This window comes from Magallana gigas, chromosome 10 (assembly GCF_963853765.1).
Source record: "Magallana gigas chromosome 10, xbMagGiga1.1, whole genome shotgun sequence".
Taxonomy (NCBI): Eukaryota; Metazoa; Mollusca; class Bivalvia; order Ostreida; family Ostreidae; genus Magallana; species Magallana gigas.
Genome location: NC_088862.1, coordinates 7,459,563 through 7,483,810, shown reverse-complemented (window position 1 = coordinate 7,483,810; position 24,248 = coordinate 7,459,563). Strand labels below are relative to the sequence as shown.

The 24,248-nt window shown below is 35.0% G+C and overlaps 2 protein-coding genes across 3 annotated transcripts; both read left to right on the top strand.

The window, feature by feature from the left end:
• Positions 1 to 1,068: 1,068 nt before the first annotated feature.
• On the top strand, positions 1,069 to 3,479 carry LOC109619553 (E3 ubiquitin-protein ligase TRIM71). 2 transcript variants are annotated; one of them, XM_066074000.1, is made up of 3 exons: positions 1,069 to 1,152; positions 1,333 to 2,832; positions 3,218 to 3,479. In XM_066074000.1, exons 2-3 carry the CDS (start codon positions 1,368 to 1,370, stop codon positions 3,427 to 3,429), a joined length of 1,677 nt encoding a protein of 558 aa, XP_065930072.1. In that variant the 5' UTR covers positions 1,069 to 1,152; positions 1,333 to 1,367; the 3' UTR covers positions 3,430 to 3,479. The 2 variants fall into 2 exon arrangements, with proteins under 2 accessions (XP_065930072.1, XP_065930071.1); XM_066073999.1 differs by lacking the exon at positions 1,069 to 1,152 and having other exon boundaries at positions 1,195 to 2,832.
• A 1,361-nt stretch (positions 3,480 to 4,840) lies between these two features.
• LOC105334505 (calpain-7-like) lies at positions 4,841 to 17,938 on the top strand. The gene is made up of 18 exons (XM_066073175.1): positions 4,841 to 4,946; positions 5,662 to 5,853; positions 6,450 to 6,558; positions 7,272 to 7,441; positions 7,649 to 7,716; positions 8,192 to 8,434; positions 9,190 to 9,276; positions 9,516 to 9,642; positions 10,072 to 10,157; positions 10,636 to 10,729; positions 11,033 to 11,179; positions 11,607 to 11,979; positions 12,228 to 12,327; positions 12,769 to 12,901; positions 13,495 to 13,782; positions 14,243 to 14,382; positions 14,890 to 14,982; positions 15,612 to 17,938. Exons 2-18 carry the CDS (start codon positions 5,728 to 5,730, stop codon positions 15,754 to 15,756), a joined length of 2,529 nt encoding a protein of 842 aa, XP_065929247.1. The 5' UTR covers positions 4,841 to 4,946; positions 5,662 to 5,727; the 3' UTR covers positions 15,757 to 17,938.
• Positions 17,939 to 24,248: the final 6,310 nt, after the last annotated feature.

Genomic DNA, 24,248 nt, shown 5'->3' with positions numbered 1-24,248 from the left:
CAAGGAGCATCTTCTTATGATTGAAGTCAGTTCATCGAGATCATTAATGAATCGATCTTTCGATCGAAATTCTTACGCGTGAGACAAAATGTGCATTCTTGAATTAACAGGTCGAAGTGTATTTTATGTATGTTTGCATCTTTCATGGTAATAGAACTGAATTAAAACTGAGTAAAATGTTACATAAATAGTAAACCAAACTTCAAGTTTTTATAAGAACTACTTATGCAAGCGGAATGTGTGCGCTTAATACTTTTTAACTGTTTTTGGTTTGTTCTTTTGTTTTTTTTTACTTTTTCATTCTTTTGTTAATCAATCGCCCAAACCTATGTAATGTTAATTATATCATCAAGTGGCGTAAGAACACACAGTGGAATATCAAAAATGTATCCCATGAGTGATATCCACCGTATATTAAGATAAACATGTGATAAAAATAAAAACTAGTTACTGATTATATATAGTGAGTCTTTCGTGAGAGAATTGCTCAGTATATACATGTATATGGATTCTATATGAATAGAAATAAAACACATTTAAAATAGCATTTTATCATGAGATGATAAGTATCGTTCATAACGTATATGTAAGACGGAAGTTTTTGTAATTGTGTCGCATTGTGAATTACACAAGAACATCCTCTTCTACCATTTTCGATGAATATAATGCACTTTTCATATATTAAACAAAGTAGATTTGTTCTTTGCAATAATGTCTTAACATTGTTGGAAAAGAAAGTGACTTATGTCATTTGGCTATCCCTAAAAAACTTTGATAATTATCTAATTGGGTGATAATAAGGACAAATTAAGTAGTAAGACAAGAAGGTTAGAAGTGTGTCATATGAACGTTATCTATAATATACCCAGTTTAATCTCGCTAGCTGATGTCTACATATTTTGACACCATGACTTAAGTATCAAATGTATAACGTATACACGATATCAAACAGTTTTTCTTCCTTGTAAAATAGCCAATAGAATTGCGACCTTGTTAAACTATTACGATTTGTTTTGATTAACCTAGATCTTGCCATCTCAAAGTCTAATTTATCTAATTTAACTACTACACACATCTCATGTATCATTGATTCAGTAGATGCCATTAAGGGAACTGGAAGGATCTGGGTTTTTTCACATTTTTAAGCTTTAGGTTTGTAAATTGGCAACTAATATTTTCTCTGAAATTCCGTATCACAAGTATGTATATCTTTTGGTACGTGTTGCTAACTTTTATATATGTCATACAAACATAAGTTAAATGCCTATGTATGTATTTTCACATGTCAAATATGTTACAGTGTTAAATGTTCTTCATCCATAACTTTTCCAGATTGTAATCTGCAAGTACATTGTAACTATAAGACCATGGACCCTCGGAAATGTGCACAGGAAGTCTTACGATGTAAGTTGTGTGGAACTTCCGGTCCTGCATTTTACTGCGAAGTCTGTCGCTTCTACATTTGTGCGAGATGTGTTGGGAACCATCTCTTAGATGAATCCAAAGAGCATAAAGTTGTGCCATTTGAACGGCGTAAGTTTATTCCAATTTTTCCTACATGTTCCAAACACACACCCAAACAATGCGATCTCCATTGTGAACAATGCAACATTCCAATTTGTACTCGATGCGTTTCCTCGTATGATCATTTAGGACATAAAGCAGATGACATAATGATAACTTTCCAGAGAAAAAAAGAAATCTTACAACAAGATCTAGAAGAATTGGAGAACTCCTTTTTACCAAAATGCCACGAGGTTGTGTCAAAAATCAAACATCAAATAACTACTACTAGTATTAATGAAGGCTTTCTGGAATTGTCCAATGAAATAGAACAGCGAGGAAAAGACTTACACAGAGAAATAGAGACGATTATCGAAAGGAACAAATCAGAAATAAGTAATTTGCATAAAAAATATTTGACTGCCATGGAAAAGCAGGAGAGCCAAATCAACAACGTAATAGCAGAGATCACGCACAATATCAGTGATCTCAATAATGTGCTGGATTCAGATGATTTCTATCTTGTATCTGCATACAATTCTAAGAAAGATAGTTTTCAAAGTTCAGTTCCAAAGCTTAAAATTACATTTCCTAGTTTCTGTATCCAATATATCAACAAAGAGCAACTGTGTGAGCAGTTTGGATCGCTGTCATCAGGGAGTATCACAACAGAACATGGTGACTTAATCGAACATCCGGGAGTTACGTCCCCTCCTTTAGACAAGCCTCTTCTAGCTCAACCAAAAATTTTATCATGTACAAATACGGGATATTGTTGTCTGTATAGAGTTATGTGTGTTAGTGATAAAAGAATGTGGACTATTGGTAATAGCAGTTTCGTAAAACTTTACAACATCCAGGGAGAACTGCTGGATTCTATCAAAACCAAGTCATGGAATGAACCCTCAGACATAGCATTGTCAGTGAGTGAAGATCTGGTTTATACTGATTACTATGATAGAAGTGTGAATGTAATAAAAGGAAACCGGATAGAAAAAGTGGTCAAACTATTGACATGGAGACCTCTAAATGTGTGCAGTACCTTATCTGGGGACCTTTTGGTTACCTTGATTCGCGATGATAAAAAACAATCGCAAATTGTCCGTTACTCTGGCTCCACCGAGAAACAAATCATTCAATTTGATGACGAAGGCAAACCTCTCTTTTCAACAGCCCAGCTTGGTGCCATCTGTGAAAATCGGAATTTGAACATCTGTGTCATAGATATCGAAGCCTGTGCAGTAGTGGTTGTTAATCAGGCCGGTAAGCTCCGATTTAAATACACTGGTCCTGATTCCGAATCCACTTCTAAGAAATCATTTGATCCAGGCACGTAGCATCAGGGGGGGGGGGGGGCCAGGGGGGCCTGGCCCCCCCCCCCCCCCCACTTTTTCTCGCAGCAGCCAATTTTTTAAAATTTACATATAAAAAATTGAATTATCATGGAGTTGGCCCCCCCACTTTTTTGGGAATATGTAAATTGATATGAAAATAAGGAAATGAGGAGTGAAATTGAAGTTATACACTTCGCCAGCCCCCCCCCCCCCCCCCCCCCCCCCCCCCCCCCCCCCACGGTTTAGGATTTTGAAGATTTTGAAAAAGTTTAAATTTTCCTTTTTTTGTTGTTTTTTTTTTTTTTTGCTTGTCAAGAATTTTTTGGATGAGTCTGGCCCCCCCACTTTCAAAAACGATGCTACGTGCCTGTCAGATCCAGTCGGAATAAGAACAGACAGCCAGAGCCAGATACTAGTAGCAGACTATGACAACAACCGTATCCATATTGTTGATCAGAATGGACATTTTCTCTGCTTTATTGACAAATGTGACATGCGGCATCCATACGGTCTATATGTCGACGTGGGAGATAACCTCTATGTTACCGAATTTGACAGAGGTCATGTGAAAAAAATTCAATATCATATGTGAGCTATCATGTAAAATGTACATTTTATTGATTTCACTTAATAAAGAGTTTGAAAACATTCGCTGTTATTTTGCTAAATAAAATGATAAATGAGTTTAAATACAAATTATAAATATTCGATAAATAGAATGAATAATAAAAAGGTATCCGGTATCCCACTTTGTATCAGTTAGTTAAATCCTTCTCCGTGCCATTAGGTGCATAGGGTCGGTGCATATCCCCGGTTTACATGGTTCTGAGCAGATGAAAGTTGTCTCCTCATGGAATGGACACTATAGTCAATTGCAGGTTAAACCCTAAATTCAGCTGGGTTGATTGAGACAATGTAGATAAATTGCCTTGTCCAAGTGCACAACGCACAAATTCGAGTGACAACAGCGGGATGTGTACCAGCGACCTCTCGCTTACAGGCCTAACGCCCATAACCATGCACAGACCGAGTCACAAAGGGCTGGTCATGAATTACAGAAACGCTCCAGTTTTATCAGAATTTATTTAATCTTAGATTAGTATAAAGCTGAGATAAATATCTAAGAGTAATTTAAATAAATTCTTTATATGTACTTTGAAGTTTCTTGTTATCCCTGTCTTGTGTTCTTGCAGTGTTTGCTTAATTTCAATATTTTTCTGTTCATTAAAACATTGTCGATTACTTCTGATATATATATACAATGTACATCATAAAACATCTAGTGTAGAAAAAAAGGCCTAAAAGTATATAACGCATATTGGCTCGTTAATTATAATGCGAGGATTTATAAGCTTTGATTCAACAAGAGGCCATATATGAGGATCGGACCAACCTTAGTCTTAATGAGAGCAAGCGACCCGTAAATATCACAATAAAGGAGGCTGGATCGTCAATATAGTACCCTTTAGATCCATTTTAAATTTCTACATGTATTTTTATTTTTATCTTTTGACTATTATTAATTAAAATTCCAACTACTTTAAGATTTGAGTGTTTTCCTATACATGTACGTGTATATTTTTACCTACAGAGCTCTTCTTTTTAGAGAGATCGATCAATAAAGTCTAAAAATTGTCACGACCATCCAGCCGTCTTAAACATGTTAAATAACAAATGGTTCTGACACTTTTTCAAAACAACTGTGTAATTATCTAATCATTATCGAAAAATCTCGCCAATTTAGAAGTTCCGTTTTTACAGTACCTTTATTAGGAAATCCCCATTTCGCCTCACTAATTTTTTTACCTTTTTCACTTGTATTTCACAGTCAAGGCGAGATGGGATGTATCAACATATCAATGTACATTTCACTACAATTTTTATACAACATCCCTATGCATTCTATTCAAGGTGCCGTGCGTACATTATTTTTTGTGCGTTACTTTTTTTGCGCTTGACGAGCAAAAATAATGATCGAATAACAATATGATCAACTTGCCTAAAATCGGTGACGCCATTTCTATTTTCGGTTCGTGATCGAAATACAAACAAACGATGAAAACCAATTGAAACTGGAAGAACGTTCAATTTTTAAATAACTTCTTCAAGGTAATGATAAAAATAGTTTTTAATGAAATTGTCTACTACATTTTTTATAGGAACCTGGATAAAATAAACATTTGAAATATGAAACCACAGAAGGCTTCTTGTAATACAACTTTATTAATAGTTTTATGAAGTTGTGTTTTGTCTGTGTTGTTTTTTATTTCAAAGATGATTTGAGTTTGATTAAATCACGTGTCGTCAAATTTCCTTGGCAAAGAAACTATTACATGTAGGTAAAGAGGAGAAAGGCTTTATTGTGTTAATTATTATGTCATTTCTTACCACATAAACTGATAAATACATGCATGTGTAACGGGATGGGAAAAATAATGGCGGACCAGACCGGGATTCGAACCCCGGCCCCCTGAATTTCTAGTCAGGTGCTCTACCAACTGAGCTATCTGGTGCCGGTATTCGAACCGGTCTGCCCATCACGTTCTTCCCCCTTAAATGATCCTTACCCTCGAAGATCAACCCAGGCTCTTCCCCAGGCAGGCGTTAATCTGTCAGTTCCAGGGGTTGGTCACGGCACCAAATGTAATGAGATGGGAGAAATAATGATGGTCTTACCAGTGTGAATATGGGTGCCAGATAGGTTAATTGCTAGAGCACCTGACTAAAGATTCAGGAGGCACGGGTTCGAATCGCGGTCTGGTCTGTCATTATTTCTCCCATTCTGTTGCACATGTATCAATACTATCTACCAATACAATTTCAGGTACCTGGTCTACTAACTTGACATAAAATATGACACTTCTATAGCCATTCCACAGACAACTCAGGGATGGATGATGATACCAGTGGATTGGTGGATCCAGCTATTCTGGAGACGGATGGCAAACAGTTTGCTTACCAAGCCGTGGAATATGACAAAACGGGCAACTATCCAATGGCCGTGTTCTATTACAATGTAAGGATCGTTTAACGTACCAGTATTCTGTTATATCGACATCAAAATTTGATGCAGTTAACCATGTTTGATTAAGTCTAGCTGTTCGTCTTATAATGTTCCATTATAAATACAGTGTTATAAATGATATCACATTATGTACATTTAGGATGTTATAATAATATAGTCATGCTGACCTGTTGAAGACGCTGTATTATCCTGACTAACTATAATAAGGGCATGTGAATTTAGTCTTGTTAGCTGTTTTTATCATTAGGACTTAGGACTTATTTAGGCCTAGTAATCTGTCTTGATAAACTATTTAACTATATAAAAATTTCCTGAGACCTAGGACCTACAATGTATTACCGGTAAATAACAACTTGGTTATTAAGGATGTTAAAATCATCTCTATTAAACATTTTTTATAATCAAGGATGTTAAAAGCATCCTTAAAAAATGTTTTATGATCAAGGGTTTTAAAATCATCCCTGTTAAACATGTTTTATAATCAAGGATGTTAAAATCATCCCTGTTAAACATGTTTTATAATCAAGGATGTTAAAATCATCCCTGTTAAACATGTTTTATGATCAAGGATATTATCTGTGTTCCAGGAAGCTGCCCAGGCCTTACTCTCAGCTGCTCTGGCTGGTTCCAAGCTCCCCAACATCATCAACAAAGCCAACGAATATATACTGAGAGCCGAGGAGCTAAAGAAAGCCAGTAAGTAAAATTAGGAAGCTGGCGATATTTTGTTTTATTAGAATTTCTGATTACCATTGCAAACTACCATGAGACGACCAGTTGTTTTAAATTTGCACTGTGTACTGTCTTATACAAGCATTGGATATTTTTTCTAAATAAATCCTGATAGGTCATATCAAAATATGGTCACTATTTTAGTTAATTATTTCATAACATTAATTCAGCTTATTATACAGTAAATCAAATTAATGTGTTAATTGTTTGTTTAGAACCCAATTATCTTTATTTTTTACAATTAGCTACATAACTTTTTGTTATTAAATTGTTTAATTATTGAATTTGGTAACAGTTAACATGTTTAAAATTATTAATCAGTTATCTGTTCAGTATTCGTTAACAGTAAACATGGTTAACATTTTTATTATTTGTTAACAGTTATTGATTATTCAATTGTGCATTCATAGTTAACTCAGGAGCTGCTGTAACTCAAACCAGTGAGATATTAGAATCTGCGAGGATTGCTTCTCACAAATTTATGTGGAAATTTATTCCTCTCATTTAATTATGAATCAACAGTATTTTGATTATGCATTCACAGTTAACTCAGGAGCTGTCGTAACTCAAACCAGTGGGATTAAAAATTCTGCGAGGATTGGTTCTCGCAATTTTATGAGGAAATTAATTTCTCTCACTTAATTAGGAATCTGCAGTATTTGATTATGCATTCACAGTAAACTCAGGAGCTGTGGTAACTCAAACCAGTGAGCACAAGTCAAAAGAGAAGCTGGACATGGAGAGAGGGAACTTCCTCCTTCATCAGGCGTTTGATGAGGATGAGGCGGGTAACCTCAACGAGGCGAAGGAGCTTTACACAGAGGCTGTCGAAGTCTTCCTCAAAATTGTATGTCCTGGCAGAATCTATGATAATCACCAATTACCGATCATATTTAGGTCATAGTAAAATTTAGATTACAGAAAATAACATGGACTATAATAATGTGCTTAATCTGGCGTACATAGCTTTAAAAGTACATGTTAAAAGCATCTATAGATCATATATGCCATTAATTTTTTACATTTATTGACAATCATGATGTTACTTTTATAGAGAGACAGTACCTCAGATAAAGGACTACAAGAGAAGATGACAAAAGTAGCATCTCAGGCCTTGGACAGGTAGGTATAGGTATATCCCTGGGTGGAGGAGGAGGGGGGACATTTCCCCTGAAGTCCAGGACAGTTGTGATCTCCTAGGGGGGAGTACATCCTCCCAAGTCAAGGGTGTCTTAAAGTTGATTATCTCCTCAAAAACCCTAAGGGGAGTACAACTTTTCAAGTCAAGGGTTTCTGATATGATCTTCTCCTCACAAACCCTTAGCAGATTTAGCTTGAAAAGCCTTAGCTGATGTAAGCGCCATCTACGCTTTGTTTGAGAAACAGATCCTGAGAAATGCACAATATACAGCCGCACATCCAATCCAAAATGTTCTCTTTCAACCCAAGATTTTCTATCTAAAACTGTCATGGGTTTGTGAGGAATGAGCACAACAGAAACTTTTGACAAAGGAAGATAGATAGGTACTGTACATTTTTAATTTGTGGGCCTTGATTTATTATAAAACATGCATGTATATCTTCATAATTCTAATAGGGCTGAGGATATAAAGAAGAAACTGTCTGTGTCCTCAGGGGTGAAGCCTCTCCCACCCCTAAACAAAGCGGGGGAGTATAATAAGCCCCCTCCCCTGGGGTATGGGGCTTTCTTGGACGATGATGATAAGGCATCCTTACCTGCAGGGAAACCCTCCACAGCAAACAACGCCCCTAAACGAAGTGGCCATCTTATTAACCTGGGGCCTACTGTGTATTCTAGAGAAGAAATCGAAGTTCTCAGGTAAATGAGTTTTAAAAAAAAGATGGTTGTAATTTTAAAATTATTTGTATTAGGACCTGTTTGAATTTAACATAAGGACCACCATTTATGATGAATTTTCAATTTTCTCTCAAATTTATTATGCCATGTTCTGTAATTACATTTTGAAGTTACAAAGCTGATAAATTTAAGTCTTATAAAAAATTCAAAATACATGTAACTTGTTTTAAAATTTATTTCATGCTTAGTAAGGAAAAAACAGTGTTTGTAATTGGAAATCAGATCTGTGCAATGTTCAAATTGAATAGTACTGTGGAATCATTAGATTTCGTGGTGGCTCAAATTTCGTGGAATTCGTGGGTACCTCTCATCCACAAATTAACATCCTCCACGAATTAATAAATTAGGGTATAAGAGTCATATTTCCTTTGTGGGTTTAAGAGAATACACGAAATTATGTCCCTACGAACATGTAAAATTTAAGCAATCCTCGAAGATTGGCCCCCACGAAATTTAATGATTCCACAGTATAAAGTATCTAAATGTACTGAATTTGCAAAAAAGAGGTAAGTTAGAATAATATTAAATGAAAGTAGAAATTCTGCAAGTTGTAAAAGTTCAAGGCATATTGAAAATGCTGGCTTTTTATGTTTTGTGTGACTAAAAGAGCAAGGTCAATAAGAAAAGTATTTTAATATCTTCATTTAATAGTAAAAAAAAATCTTTTTCAAATCAATTATAAAAAAAAATTTTGAAAATTATTTTTTGTTATACAGGAAAACTTCCTTCATCAATGGAAGAGAATACGTTCCTTTTATGAGTGTGGACATGAAGGAAAAATTTGCATATCCTGTTCCTTACAGGTATATTTTGTGTACTGAACAAGTACAGTAATGAAACATTTGTTGATATGGAATATCAAATATATATTTTTGACTTTATAACATTTTTTTCAATTGTTTGGCCTATGTAATGTTGCCATTGTGCATGAAAAAGAAGAGGGGGTTAAAGAGTTCATGCAAAATATTTGTTAAAACTTAAATTTACCTGACTTTTAACAGTAACATTTTACCTGACCTTTAACCTTAACCTGACCTTTCAGTGACAAGTGCGGTAAGCTAGCCCTGTCCCCCAAGCAGCGAGCTGACCTCCAGGGTTGGGTGAGGCCGGAGCAGTTCTGTGATAACCCACAAATCATCTACACCGTCTCATGCTACAGCATCAAACAGGTCAGAGGTCATTTATTGACAACACATGTTCGTTAAAAAACTGTTTAAAAAGGGGCTGATCATGATATGTTGTTGAATTATTAAGACTTCATTGTGGCTTAATTTTGTTAAAATTTGAGAGTATACTTAATATTGAATTGAAATCCTCCATAAATTTGAAAACAATTGTTCAAGGAATCTTTAAAAAAAGTTGGTAGTCCACAGTGATTGGCCATCATGAATTTAAATGATTCTGTAATAGGGGTGTAAATTTATTTTGATATCCTGATTTTTTTTTATCTTAGGAAGTCAGTAACTTTCTGTTCTGTTATCAAAAACAATCCCAAAAAGCTATGGCTCTGCAGTTGCTTTAATTAATAATAGGCTTATACATATAGATCATTCTTATTTTAGTACATGTGTATATATATATATATCTTTTGTTTCCAGACCATTGTATCTGACTGTAGTTTTGTTTCATCCCTTGCCATTAGTGCTCAATATGAAAGACGATTCAAGAAAAAACTCATCACAAGGTCAGTGAATCTGAACCAGTGCTATAGCATGACGTACTATAGATTCCTTATTTTACACACGTACTTAATTCCGCGATTCAACTGCTATGCATTAAATCGCGACTATTAAAATTGCGAAAGCCAAATTTTTTTTTTCATAGTTTCATTTAGTTTACATCTGTCTGAAAAAATAAAAGCAAGAATTTAAAATCTGCGAGATGTGCTTCTCACGATTTTACGCGGATGATAGTTCCTTTCATTTATTTAGGAAATCTACAGTATATGTACATGTATCATTAATTGTGAATTTTGTAGTTGTAGCATGTACCTGCATGACTCTAGTTAATATACTGATAGATGCTGTTAATGTCATAAGATTCTAGTACATGTATTAGTATACTATATGTGTCAAGTTGTTCTACATTATGTGAAGTTTTATTTTTACATTTACCTTTTGTCTTTTGATGTAAAAATGATGGTGTTTTTATGTTTGTTGAAGCATCATCTATCCCCAGAACAGGAATGGAGACCCTGTGTATAATCCCTGTGGGAAATACATGGTGAAACTCAACATTAATGGTGTACCAAGAAAGGTAGGGGAGAGAGAGAGAGAGAGAGGATTGTTAAACTTGTTTGTGTGGTTAATTTTTGTTGTAATTTAAAAAAAATTTTGAAGAAGTAAAAACATTAGTTACAATCTTTATCTTGACACAGACATTTTATTTCATGATTATAATTTATCTAGTTTTAGATAATATTAAATGAAACATACATGGAGAGAGAGAGAGAGAGAGAGAGAGAGAGAGAGAGAGAGAGATAAAATGGAGAGAAAATAATTTTGTTATTCTAATGATCTATTGCCTGTACTGATATAAGGGTATATTTTACCATTCTAGGTGATCATTGATGACTTTTTCCCAATGGGGAGAGGTGGGGAGCTCCTCTGTTCTTTCTCCAACAACAAGAATGAGTTGTGGATCTCCCTCCTAGAGAAAGCCTACATGAAAGTAATGGGTGGTTACGATTTCCCTGGATCCAATTCAGTGAGTACATGTACTGTACTTTGTGTGGTTTTATTAATATTCATGGCCATCATTTTGTGTAAATTTTGTAAAATGCAGGTTTGAAGATTAACAAATTTATCAACAATGATTCTATCAATGTAAATTGCTGTCATGTTTCACCTTCAATGAACATTTTTATTTTTGTTGATCCACTTAATAAACATGATATCTAAAATTAGTACTAAATGAATAATGTTGAAAGAAATTTATTTCAATACATGCTCCCTACCTGTTAGATTTAAGATGAAAAAAAATATCATTGTATAACCCTAATAAAAGTATAATGTTCACATTATATTATCATTATACTATAGAAAATTTGCATATATATATACCGGTATAAAAATATGAGAGTGAGTGGAAACAGTCAAGCTTCATAATGGCATAATGACCCATATTATTTCAGAACATAGACCTCCATGCTCTAACAGGATGGATCCCAGAAAGAGTAGCCATTAAAAGAAATTCTGAGGATTTTGACAGAGACAAGGAATTCAAACGAATCCATGACAGGTTTCACAAAGGACACTGTTTGATCACCATAGCAACAGGAGAAATGCATGATAGTGAGGCTGACAGAGCTGGCTTAGTGCCAACTCATGCTTATGCCATGTTGGACATTCGAGATGTGAAAGGGAAAAAACTCTTTATGTTAAAAAATCCCTGGAGTCATTTACGTTGGAAGGGAAATTTCTCAGAGAAAGACCTAATGAATTGGACTCCAGATTTACAGAAGCTGTTAAATTATGATCCCAAAAGTGCCCAACAGTATGATAACGGTATGAACATGTATACATGTGTAGATTAATTAATAGTATTTTAGAGTTATGAATACCATACAACTACAGTAATGGGTTTTTGAAAGTCTTGTATTACATGTAGTTCATTGTCTTCTATAACAGAATATTTAGAAATATTATTGGTTTCTTTTGATATATTGGTTATTCAAGATTTTCAAGGTGTCATTTCCTGTGTGTTTTTTAAAACAGGTCATTACATATTTCAAATATGATATTATTTTTTACAGGGGTGTTTTGGATTGACTATGACTCCTTGTGTCAGTTTTTTGATGTTATTTACATAAACTGGAACCCAGAGCTGTTTAAATACACAACATGTACTCACAGGTAAGATTCTAGTCTGTCTCATGTCCATCTTCTACCCCATTGTCAAATATGGAGATTAGATATATTCAGTGGTTAGATTGACCTGGGTAGGTGAGAAGGGAGGAGTGATATGTGAATAGGTATATAGAAAAAAATAATTAAAAGCCTGTTAAACTAGTCAGGATATCTTGATATTAGGAAACTTTCCTGATGTCACCCTAGGTGACCTAAGTTTGATCCATAGTTGGTTACAATAAAGTGATCATTGTAGCAATTTAGCATATTCAGACTTCTGACCTTTACACAATGTTATGTTATTGGCACATATGTACACATATACTGTACATGTAGTTAACCAGAGAGGTATATGTGTATGCATTAGGTACTAAACCACTTGTTTTTTTTTTTAATAAAAGTTTTGCCTCTATCCAGCTAACAAAAAACTTTTACTATATTGTATAGTACATGGGCAGCAAAGGAAGGACCTAAGCGAGATTCCTATAACATCAGTGATAATCCACAATTCCGTCTAGAAATCCGAGCCAATCAGCCGGCGGCTGTGTGGATTCTGCTGACTCGACACATCACAGATAAGGTGCGGACAAGTGTCTCTCTCTGCCTTTGTGTAATTGTTAACGGCACATGGATAGATTATGTGTGTTCCTGATTTTTCTTTTATTTGCTAGGAAAAAAAGTGCCTGAACCAAAAAAGAAAAAACAGTGTAATCAATCTCTCTATTCATATTTGAGTGCCAGGATCTTTATTTTGGCATTGCTAAATACAACTTGCCCACTTTCATGAAAAAGTATATTACCTCAGGGTTGTCTCTAAGACCCGGGAGGCGGGGAATTCCCCCGCCTATAATGCCTTATTTACCCGGCTATTTTTGCATTTCAAACACAATGTAGCTATACGCAAGACCCCCAGACCCCCTTCTACTTTTTCATTTCCTCCTTCTACTTCAATTTTTAGAGACAACCCTGTTACCTTAAGAATTAAGGATGGGGGCATGATTTATTTATCTGATGTTATTGTTTTAAGATGTAAGACAGATGGATGGACCAATAATATATTGACTAATTTTGTAGCATACAATGGAAAACAGGAAATATATCTTAAAATGAATGCATGCATCATCAGTTGATGAATTCAAAGTGAAAAATTAAGATAATTTGAACACCTTATAGGATGATTTTGCTGATAACAAAGAATTTATCACCCTACTGGTTTACAAGTCGGAGGGAAAGAAGGTCTTCTATCCCTACAGCCCCCCTCCTTATAAAGACGGAGTCCGAATCAACACGCCGCACTACCTCTGTAAAATGGTGGAAGAGAAGGGAACCAGGCAATTCACGCTGGTCATATCGCAGTACGAGAAGAACAACACCATTCACTACACACTGAGGGTGTTCTCTTCCTGTGAGTTCAGCCTGAACAAGATCGTGGACCCTTATAAAAAGCAGTATGAAAAGAGGGTAGGTTGTGTGTTGTTAGAAATCTTTATTGCTAAAATTATTGCTAAACAGTATACTGTAGAAGCAGAAGTATTTGTTGAGTATTTAATTTCGCTTTTTTCGTTGGTAGTACATGTATTTATGAACGAAATTAATTCTAAGAGGAATTTTAATCCTAGTATTTATAAATATGGAGCTAATACATAATGCATTTTAGAGATCACTGATAAGACGAAATTAAACCATAAAATTTAACCCAACGAATATTTGCTTCTACAGTAATTTTATAATTTATATAATAAAATATATGGATAAAATTGACATGGATCTGAAAAATGAAACAAAGCAAAGATTTTAGGTACTTTCAAATAAGTATGATGTTCAACTCAGAACACCTCTGGTGTGATCTAAGTCTCTCTGAAAAATTCAAAATATGATAATCTAATTTGCTTACCATCTTTTTGTTTGTGTGTTTGACCAGGTGAATGGCCAGTGGAAGGGTCGTACGGCGGGGGGCTGTGGTAATTACCGGGACTCCCACTCCAACAACCCCATCTACCAGTTCCGCCTGGACAACAGCCACACAGACAACTACATACTGCTGGAGCTCCTAGGACCCAAGTAAGTGTCTCTCAGCAATCAACTGAAATGCAAAAAAGATATCCTAGTCAATAAAATATACAATAAAGGTTTGTGATAGCATGAGATATTACCGGTAATGTTGATGAAAGCACATCATATTCAAAATATTCTTTCATTCTCTCTTTTAAAATTTTCAAATTGTATAAAATTGACCTTAAGAATGCAGTACCTTCGAAAGGTAGTACTTGTAAGAGCCCCAGCAGGTTTCATACTCATGACTGGCTTATCCAAAGCTGGTGTTTTTTCCTATTGTGCCATGCTGTGAATGATTTTGAAAGATGAAAAGCCAATTTTTGATATACAACTGTGCATTCAAAAATGTTGATAAATTTTAGGGATTTGTATGAAGATACCTGGTAATTGTGGCCATTGCATAAAGATATTTTTTTTCAAGAAAAGATTTTATTCTTTAAAGAAATAAAATTAAATTAAATAAATCTTATCTGCTGTATGTTTTTGTGTGTGACTTGAGCTGTTTGATTTCAGACAGTACAGCGTGGGGTTTGAGGTGACATGTGTGTCAGAAAATGTTCCTGGAGCTCCCGGCCAGTTCAAAAAGACAAGTTCTGGTGATTACAGGTAAATGTGTGTTTATAAATACAGGTAAAAGTTATGATTAACGGTGTACATTTGATAAACTCTAAAAGCTACAGGTACAAGTAAATACACGTACACATATAAATGTGTGTTTATTCATTTTAATAACTCTGGAAAATGCATGCAAATAAGTGTTATATGTTTGATAAGTTTTGGAAACAATAAAAGCAAGTGACTGTATGTTTTTGCATTTTTCATTACATCACTGACTTGTGCATTTATCAAATTGGCAGTTGAATGAATATTTTTGAAATACTGTGGATTCATTTAATTTTGTGGGGGCCAATTTTCGTGGATGGCTTAAATTTTACAGGTTCATGGGGACGTAATTTTGTGTATTCTCATATATCTACAAAAGGAAATATGACTTTACTACCCTAATTAACAATTCGTGGGGGATGTTATTTCGTGGATAAGAGGTAACCACCACGAAATCTAATGATTCCACGGTACACTTTTATGCATTCGAGATATGATTCAATGATTACGATTTTCGAAAGCCTCAGTTCCAGTTTATAGATTTTCAATAATTATATTTGTGAAAAAATGTTAATGGTTATGATGTACCAATAATGATGTACCACATGATGATAATACTTTTCCTTGTACAGGAATGGTTACTGTGTGCTACAGCTGGACAGGATCTCAGGGGGCGTGTACAACGTGATGCCCAGCACCTTCCTCCCCGGACAGGAGGGGCCGTTCTTCCTGGACATCAGTAGCGCTGGGCCGGTCACGGTGGCTCAGATACAGTAGTGCTAGAGGTTGTTGGGGGTGGGGTTATAGGAGGAGCAGTGAAACAAGAGACAAGAAGGACTGTTTTTCTTGGATGAATAAAGTGCAGATGAGATTCGACCACCATGTTTCTGATACAGTAGTTGCATACATGTTAGGCAGGGGGCGGGGTTCATGAAGCGAAGACAATAACCCTTTTAGAATAGTCTTACTTGGATATATGTAGTGCATCCTGACCCAGATAAAGTAGTGGTATTGGATACATGTATGAGAGGAGAATGTTGTTTGGGGTGGAAAAAGCAATGAAGCACGAGGGAAAACAGAACTGTTTTTCCAGTTACCATGGATACAGTGGTAAATGATACAGGGGGAGGGGGGGGGGGTCTGTGAGGACTGTTATTCCTGGATATATGTAGTGCAGATCCTGTGAACATGACCCAGATAGTAAAGTGGGGTCAGAAGGAGCAGCACTAAAACAAGAAACAATCTGCAAAACAAGACTTTTATTTCTTGACATCAGTAATGTTAGTCCAGTCACTATTGCCCAGATACAGTAATGCTTTAGGGTTAGGGTCGGAATGAGCAGTGAAACAAAATGATATTAAGAGTGACTGTTGCGTCATACTGGTCTGTATACAGTGAGGGAGCTCGAGAGGAGGGAAATTGAAATTGATTGATATATCATAGACACCATGCAATATTAAACCTACATGTATCTATCACTGAAAGACTTTATCTTTGTCAGAACAAATTGAAGAGTGCATGGGGCTTTGATATATAAGTTTGGTTTTTTGGGGGGTGGTTTTTTTATAAGTTTTACTATTAAATTGTGTTATATGGCTAAAAAAATAGATATTTTGATACATTTATCATTTCAATAAAAAACAAATTGTTTCCATGCAGTTTTCTACAGCTGTTGATATTAATGCGATTGTACATAAGGCCATTGCAAGTTTTTTCTTTGTTTAGCGTCCACCCAAAACTCAAAAACCTATCTTTCTATCAGAAAAAAAAACACAAACCTTAGAAAAAAAACACAACTTTAAAAGTTCAACAAAATAAAATTTGTTATATATTTTGAAGTATTTCCTTCATTTTGTTACAAAAATGAGAAATACCTACTATATGATTTCCATTTTGAATGTTGTTATATTTGATTTCTGATCTGGATTTAAAAATGCAATCCTGAGCCTGACATATGAAAAAGCGATCTAATTTTATGAACAACAATTGTGTGTGTTATTTTAGTTTTTAAATCTCAAAACCAATCTGTCCGCGGATGCTAAACATAGAAAAAACTTGGAATGGCCTAACTGTATGTCAGTAGAAGGGAATAATTTTTCACTATAAATGAAATGAACTGGAAACTGCTGCTAAAGTCAGGTCTTACTGTTACTTTAAAAATAAACCATTTGATAACTTTTGAGATTAGCCATGTCTTTCTATTTTAATGCTTGTAAATGATCAAGTCAGTCTATGAATTTCAGGGTTACAGTCAAGTCATTCTATCGCTGTGATGTCACTGAAGTTTTTCTACCATAAATATTGGGATTAATTGAGTCATTCTGCATGTATAACATTTTGGGAATAGCCAAGTCATTATATAATTCTTTTGAATTTATAGCCAAGTCATTTTATTACTTTTGGAAAGAAACAGGTCATTCTATTTTTCTTGGGATTTTATCAAATTTTCCTGTAGCTTTTGGGATTTGTCATGCCATTGTGTTACTCTTTGGCGCCAGCCAAGAGATGTGTTAAATATTTCTTATACAAATTACTTTGTTTTTCTACGGTGTATGGATACAGCATCAAAAGCTGACTTGAAATTGTTATAAGCTCAAGTTTTTGAATGGACTGTCTTTTTATTTGTTTGCTATAATCTTCATTTCATTACAGATAGTATGAACTTTAAAAACGCATGAACTTGTGCGTTGCAATAAAGTTGTTTAAATTACTCATGTGAACATCAATAATATATGTCTTCTTGTGATACTTTTCATTTGTTGAATTATATATTTCATTTTATACATTAAAACAACAGAAAAACCCTTGATGTTTTGTTATGTTAGCACAGTTTTTAAATCTTTGGGTATAATATTGTTTTTTAGCCAAATATAAAACCGTGTTAAATGTGTTATCATAATATTATAATCATTCTGTACATCAATGCATGGATCTACCGGTAGAATTTGGGTCAGGAAAGGTCCATCTCCATTGGAAAATAAAAACTTATTAAAAGCACATATTAGTTAAATTACTGAAAAAAATAGGCCTCGGACCCCTTCCTCCAGGCAAACAACATTGTGCCTTAGACACCCCCTGTCCCCATTGGGAAAAAAATTCTGGATCCGCAAATTTATGTCTCCTTTGGATGACAAAGGCTCATGACACAAGGATTTTTCAAACTTTAATTTAATCACACGAATCTGACGTTATTTATTTATTTATCACATATTGAAAATAATATATACTCTGCTTCATGTAGGTGTATACATTTAAACAAAAAAAATGCGTTTTCTAGTGAATCATGCGGGTATGACGGTAGTGACATTGCACAATTTTTGTCATGAAATGATTGCTTCCTTTATAACCCACATGAACCACCAAGGATTTAAAACACTTTATTGTTAATAATTATATCTTTCGTTTAAACAATTAATGAATTTGCCATAAAGATTAGAGTTAAGTAAAAGTAAATGAATTATTGTTAATGTATTATGTACATTAAAAAACATAGCCAGGGTCTTATTATATGCATTGGAATTTTTTTTCGTGGAACTCTATCAGTTTCTGTAGAGCTAGGAATCGCAATTTGGGTTGTTTTTTTTTTTTAATTTTTGTTGTTCATTTTTTAAATGGAGAAACTCAAATGACAAAGATACGTAATATATTTCTTTCAAATCAATCTCCATTCTCGAAAATATTAAACACTAAATAATTTCCATGTTTTATTTAATTGTACACAAACCGTACGTCTTTTCCGTATTTCAGATATATATTACGAAATCTTACGAAAGTGTTTGAATAAGCATGTGCAAAGTAATTCATCTTTTACCAACTGTGAAGGTTACATGGTCTACAAAATGCAAATTTTGCGCTAACTTAGTTATATAGACTTGCACTATTAAGAACTGATGATAGAGATAATAACCTACAATGTACATGGACAGATAATAATTGACTGAAATACATGAAATGAAATATATCACAGTAATAAATCATTGAAAAACCATATGTTAATAGATAAAACAAGAGGCCCATGGGCCACATCGCTCACCTGAGGAACAATAGGTATGATAAAATCAGGTTAATGGAGTCATAATACAAACAATCTGGACAATGTACAATAATACATGTAGATCCTGTATAAATAAAATCCATTTTCCCCCTGGATATTCTTATGTTTATAATCATTTGTCCCTTTTCTAACAGGATGATTTTATAGTCATATCACATGATGAGTATTGCAGTTCTCAAAAAGATCCTTAATAATTGTTTATATATAGGATATAAACGTACATCAAACTCTGAACCTTCTCGTGAGACGGAAGAATAGTCCTTGAGCCAAAGTCTTAACAATTATAAAGAATCATCTGGCTGATTAGTGTCTGAGAAGAATATTTTTTAAGATTTACTCTATATATTCCTATGTAAAACTTTAACACCCCCCCCCCAAATGTGGCCCTACCCTACCCCCAGGGATCATGATTTTCACAACTTTGAATCTACACTACCTCAGGATGCTTCCACACAAGTTTCAGCTTTCCTGGCTAATTAGTTTCTGGGAAGAAGATTTTTAAAGATTTACTCTATATATTCCTATGTTAAACTTTTACCCCCCCCCCCCCCCCATTGTGGCCCACCCACCCCCAGGGATCATGATTTTCACAACTTGGATTCTACACTACCTGAGGATGCTTCCACACAAGTTTCAGCTTTCGAGGCTGATTAGTTTCTGAGAAGAATATTTTTAAAGATTTACTATATATATTCCTATGTAATACTTCGACCCCCCATTGTGGCCCCACCTTACCCCCAGGGGTCTTGATTTTCACAACTTGGAATTAACACTACCTGAGGATGCTTCCACTCAAGTTTCAGCTTTCCTGGCTAATTAGTTTCTGGGAAGAAGATTTTTAAAGATTTACTATATATATTCCTATGTAAAACTTCGAGCCCCCATTGTGGCCCCACCCTACCCCCGGAGGTCATGACTTTCACAACGTTGAATCTACATTACCTGAGGATGCTTCCACACAAGTTTCAGCTTTCCTGGCTCATTAGTTTCTGAGAAGAGGATTTTTAAAGATTTACTCTATAGATATATTCCTACGTAAAACTTCGACCCCCATTGTGGCCCCACCCTATCCTCGGGGTCATAATTTTCACAACTTGGAATCTACACTACCTCAGGATGCTTCCATACAAGTGTCAGCTTTCCTGGCTGATTAGTTTTTTAGAAGAAGATTTTTAAAGATTTACTATATATATTCCTATGTAAAACTTCGAGCCCCCATTGTGGCCCCACCCTACCCCCGGAGGTCATGACTTTCACAACATTGAATCTACACTACCTGAGGATGCTTCCACACAAGTCTCAGCTTTCCTGGCTCATTAGTTTCTGAGAAGAGGATTTTTAAAGATTTACTCTATAGATATATTCCTACGTAAAACTTCGACCCCCATTGTGGCCCAACCCTATCCTCGAGGTCATAATTTTCACAACTTGGAATCTACACTACCTCAGGATGCTTCCATACAAGTGTCAGCTTTCCTGGCTGATTAGTTTCTGAGAAGAAGATTTTTAAATATTTACTCTATATATTCCTTTGTAAAACTTCAACCCCCTTTGTGGCCCCACCCTACCCCTGGGGGTCATGAATTTTACAACTTGGAATCTACATTACCTGGGGATGCTTCCACACAAGTTTTAGCTTTCCAGGCTGATTAGTTTCTGAGAAGAAGATTTTTAAAGATTTTCTCTATATATTCCTATGTAAAACTTCGATCCCCATTGTGGCCCCACCCTACCCCCGGGGGTCATGACTTTCACAACTTTGAATCTACATTACCTGAGGATGCTTCCACACAAGTTTCAGCTTTCCTGGCTCATTAGTTTCTGAGAAGAGGATTTTTAAAGATTTACTCTATAGATATATTCCTACGTAAAACTTCGACCCCCATTGTGGCCCCACCCTATCCTCGGGGTCATAATTTTCACAACTTGGAATCTACACTACCTCAGGATGCTTCCATACAAGTGTCAGCTTTCCTGGCTGATTAGTTTTTGAGAAAAGATTTTTAAAGATTTACTCTTTATATTCCTATGTAAAACTTCGAGCCCCCATTGTGGCCCCACCCTACCCCCGGAGGTCATGACTTTCACAACGTTGAATCTACATTACCTGAGGATGCTTCCACACAAGTTTCAGCTTTCCTGGCTGATTAGTTTCTGAGAAGAAGATTTTTAAAGATTAAATATATATATTCCTACCTGTATGTAAAACTTCGACCCCCCATTGTTGCCCCGTCCTACCCCCCGGGGTCATGTTTTCACAACGTTGAATCTACATTACCTGTTGATGCTACCACTCAAGTTTCAGCTTTCCTGGCTGATTAGTTTCTGAGAAGAAGATTTTTAAATATTTACTCTATATATTCCTATGTAAAACTTCGACCCGCCATTGTGGCCCCACCCTACCCCCGGGGGTCATGAATTTCACAACTTTGAATCTACACTACCTGAGGATGCTTCTAAACAAGTTTCAGCTTTCCTGGCTTTATGGTTCTTGAGAAGAAGATTTTTGAAAAATTCTCGAAATTTTTCATTAATTTCTAATTATCTCCCCTTGAAAACGGGTGTGACCCTTAATTTTCACAACTTTGAATCCCCATTGCCCAAGGATGATTTGTGCCAAGTTTGGTTGAAATTGGCCGAGTAGTTCTTGAGAAGATAATGAAAATGTGAAAAGTTTACGGACAGACGGACGGACAGACGGACGACAGACAAAATGTGATCAGAATAGCTCACTTGAGCTTTCAGCTCAGGTGAGCTAAAAAGGAGAACGTGTCTGGTTAATAATAATTTTATACAGAAAACTTTTTGATGATGTTTCAAAAATAAACTGCATGCTTTTCTTGATTAAAAGAAGAAAAAAATCCGTTCGCATATACATGTATGTTTAACACATGCGCCAGACGTTTAAGATAGAAAAAAAATTTAAATAGAAAAATTATCTCATGTACTATAATAATATTAAAGTACAGGGGATAATTTTACTATTAATTAAACGAAATATATCAAAACGTCAGGCGTCTATATAAAATGGTTCACCAACTACATAGACAAAACAATACTATCGCATTGTGCACAGTTGACTAACATATCAACTAACTTGAAATTTTCATAGATTTTGTTAATACATGCATACGTATATGTTAACAATATCTTTTTATTATTCTCGTGCACAAATGGCCCCAATGGGAGACGCTTTATCCCCCTTTTACCTTCACTTTTATTTGTGTACGGAAATAATGATTGAGCTCCGTAAACAACCCCTAACGAGGGGGAGTCGACAAAAAGAAGGGGGGAGTCGATTCCAACGCATGGGGGAGTCGATTTTCTTCGCTTCGAAGACCGAAGGAATTTAGGTCACGCCTTTTGTAGGTATTTATAAGAAGTATTTCCAAAAGGTATATCCGTTCTACTCCCCCGTGCGGTCGACTCTCCCCTACGTTACCGTTACACATGAACAGAAAATGTCTTGATTACTCATTTTTTCCTAAGATTTGTTAAGATTTGATTATTGCACTTACAAGGTTGATCATTTGTTCGACTGTTTCAACTGTCTGTAACCCAAAGCAAGTCATATATTTTACAAATCATGCATATTTTGATCATCCGATCACCGTGAATTTGAAATCTGTCAAATAGTTTCGAAGTGTTTGAGACTACTAGACGCATAGAGCACACGGACCAATGACCGACACAAAGTTTGATTATCGCTGTCTTCCGTGTGGTATATATTTTTTGGAAATACTTCTTATAAATACCTACAAAAAGCGTGACCTAAAATCCTTCCGTTTCCGAAGCGAAGAAAATCGACTCCCCCGTGTGTTGGAATCGACTCCCCCCTACTTTTTGTCGACTCCCCCGCGTTAGGGGTTGTTTACGGTGTGTACGGTAAATGTACACAAAACATGATTTTCAGCGTAATGTTTAGATCTGCCTTGTCTTTCTTAAAGGATAATCAAAATACTTCCATTGTTGAGAACTTCCAAATGTTTCAATATTAAAAAAAAAACAACAACAAAAACGGAAAAAATTGTATGCTTTAATTTTCTTTTCTTTTTTTTATTGGGGGGGGGGGGGGGAGATAAAGCGTTTTTCTTATTTTTTAATTTTTTGGTTAGAGTAGAGATAATATTAGAAATGTCTGTTTGGGAAGACAAATACTGAAACACCAGTAAGTTGAATAAAACATGTATAGAGCTTTAAATGACCAAATTATTATTGATTTGTTTACTATGATTATTCTTTAATATTATGAATCGACGATCGATCGACCAAATGAAATAAATTAAATACTGAAGAACAGGGTATGACATGAGATGCGATGATACTCCAACGAGTCCTGCACTTTATTGGAAGAAGAAGAAGAAGAGTGTCAGTGCATACATGTACATGTATATTAAGTTTCAACTAAGTTTCAACTAAATGTCAATGGTCTTGTAAAATAGTGTATTGTTTTGAGAGGAAAGGGTCTTTGACTTTTAAACATCTATACGCTGCATGACAAAAAGGATTTACGTAAAATAAAAAGTAATTATTACCATAAATGATGAATATTTTGTTAAAAAAAAAAGAAGAAAAAAATTGTAGGCCTACATGTAGATCTATGAAATATATAAACCTCTTCTTTAAAATTTATTTTCATAAACTAGCTTTGAATTCTGAATTCATAGTTTCGAACAGTTCAAAAATCATTCACAAAAAAAAAAATCACAATAGAAAAAAAAAAATTCTTGATATGTAAATAGAGTTTCTCACTTACAGTATAACGTTAGGCTGCCTAACGTTATATACGTATACTTACATTGTCAAAGTTTTATAGAATTTTTTGCACATTTTTTCATTAAAAAAAATGCCTAAAAAACAATATTAAGTTTATGGTAAGGCGATTTATATCCAGTTTTGGATCCAGACTGAGGGGGCATTCAAGATAACAACTATTAGAAAGAAATCAAAGAAAATCATTCTGAAAAACGGCGCCTCGCAGTTCTAAGTGCACGTGACCTTGATGTTTGTTTCAGGATGCTGAGTAAATCAAACATTGCGCGAAAGAATATAGGTCAAGAAAAATATTGGATCTTTCTTTGTCAACAGAGTTTTATATAAATATTCATCAATAATTAGTTAGTAATCAACATTTTGTTGATTTTATATATGAAATCATACTTCGTAAAAACAAACTTTTGGACAATTTTTACGGCGGATGTCTTGGAGTATGAAC

Excerpts from the sequence above, each read along its gene's own strand:
- LOC105334505 (XM_066073175.1), top strand. The coding sequence starts at position 5,728 with ATGGATGATGATACCAGTGGATTGGTGGATCCAGCTATTCTGGAGACG. Across the intron at positions 9,277-9,515 it reads GCATATCCTGTTCCTTACAG|TGACAAGTGCGGTAAGCTAG; the intron begins GTATATTTTGTG and ends CTGACCTTTCAG. Across the intron at positions 11,980-12,227 it reads TGCCCAACAGTATGATAACG|GGGTGTTTTGGATTGACTAT; the intron begins GTATGAACATGT and ends TATTTTTTACAG.
- LOC109619553 (XM_066073999.1), top strand. The coding sequence starts at position 1,239 with ATGTCATACAAACATAAGTTAAATGCCTATGTATGTATTTTCACATGT. Across the intron at positions 2,833-3,217 it reads TAAGAAATCATTTGATCCAG|TCGGAATAAGAACAGACAGC; the intron begins GCACGTAGCATC and ends TGTCAGATCCAG.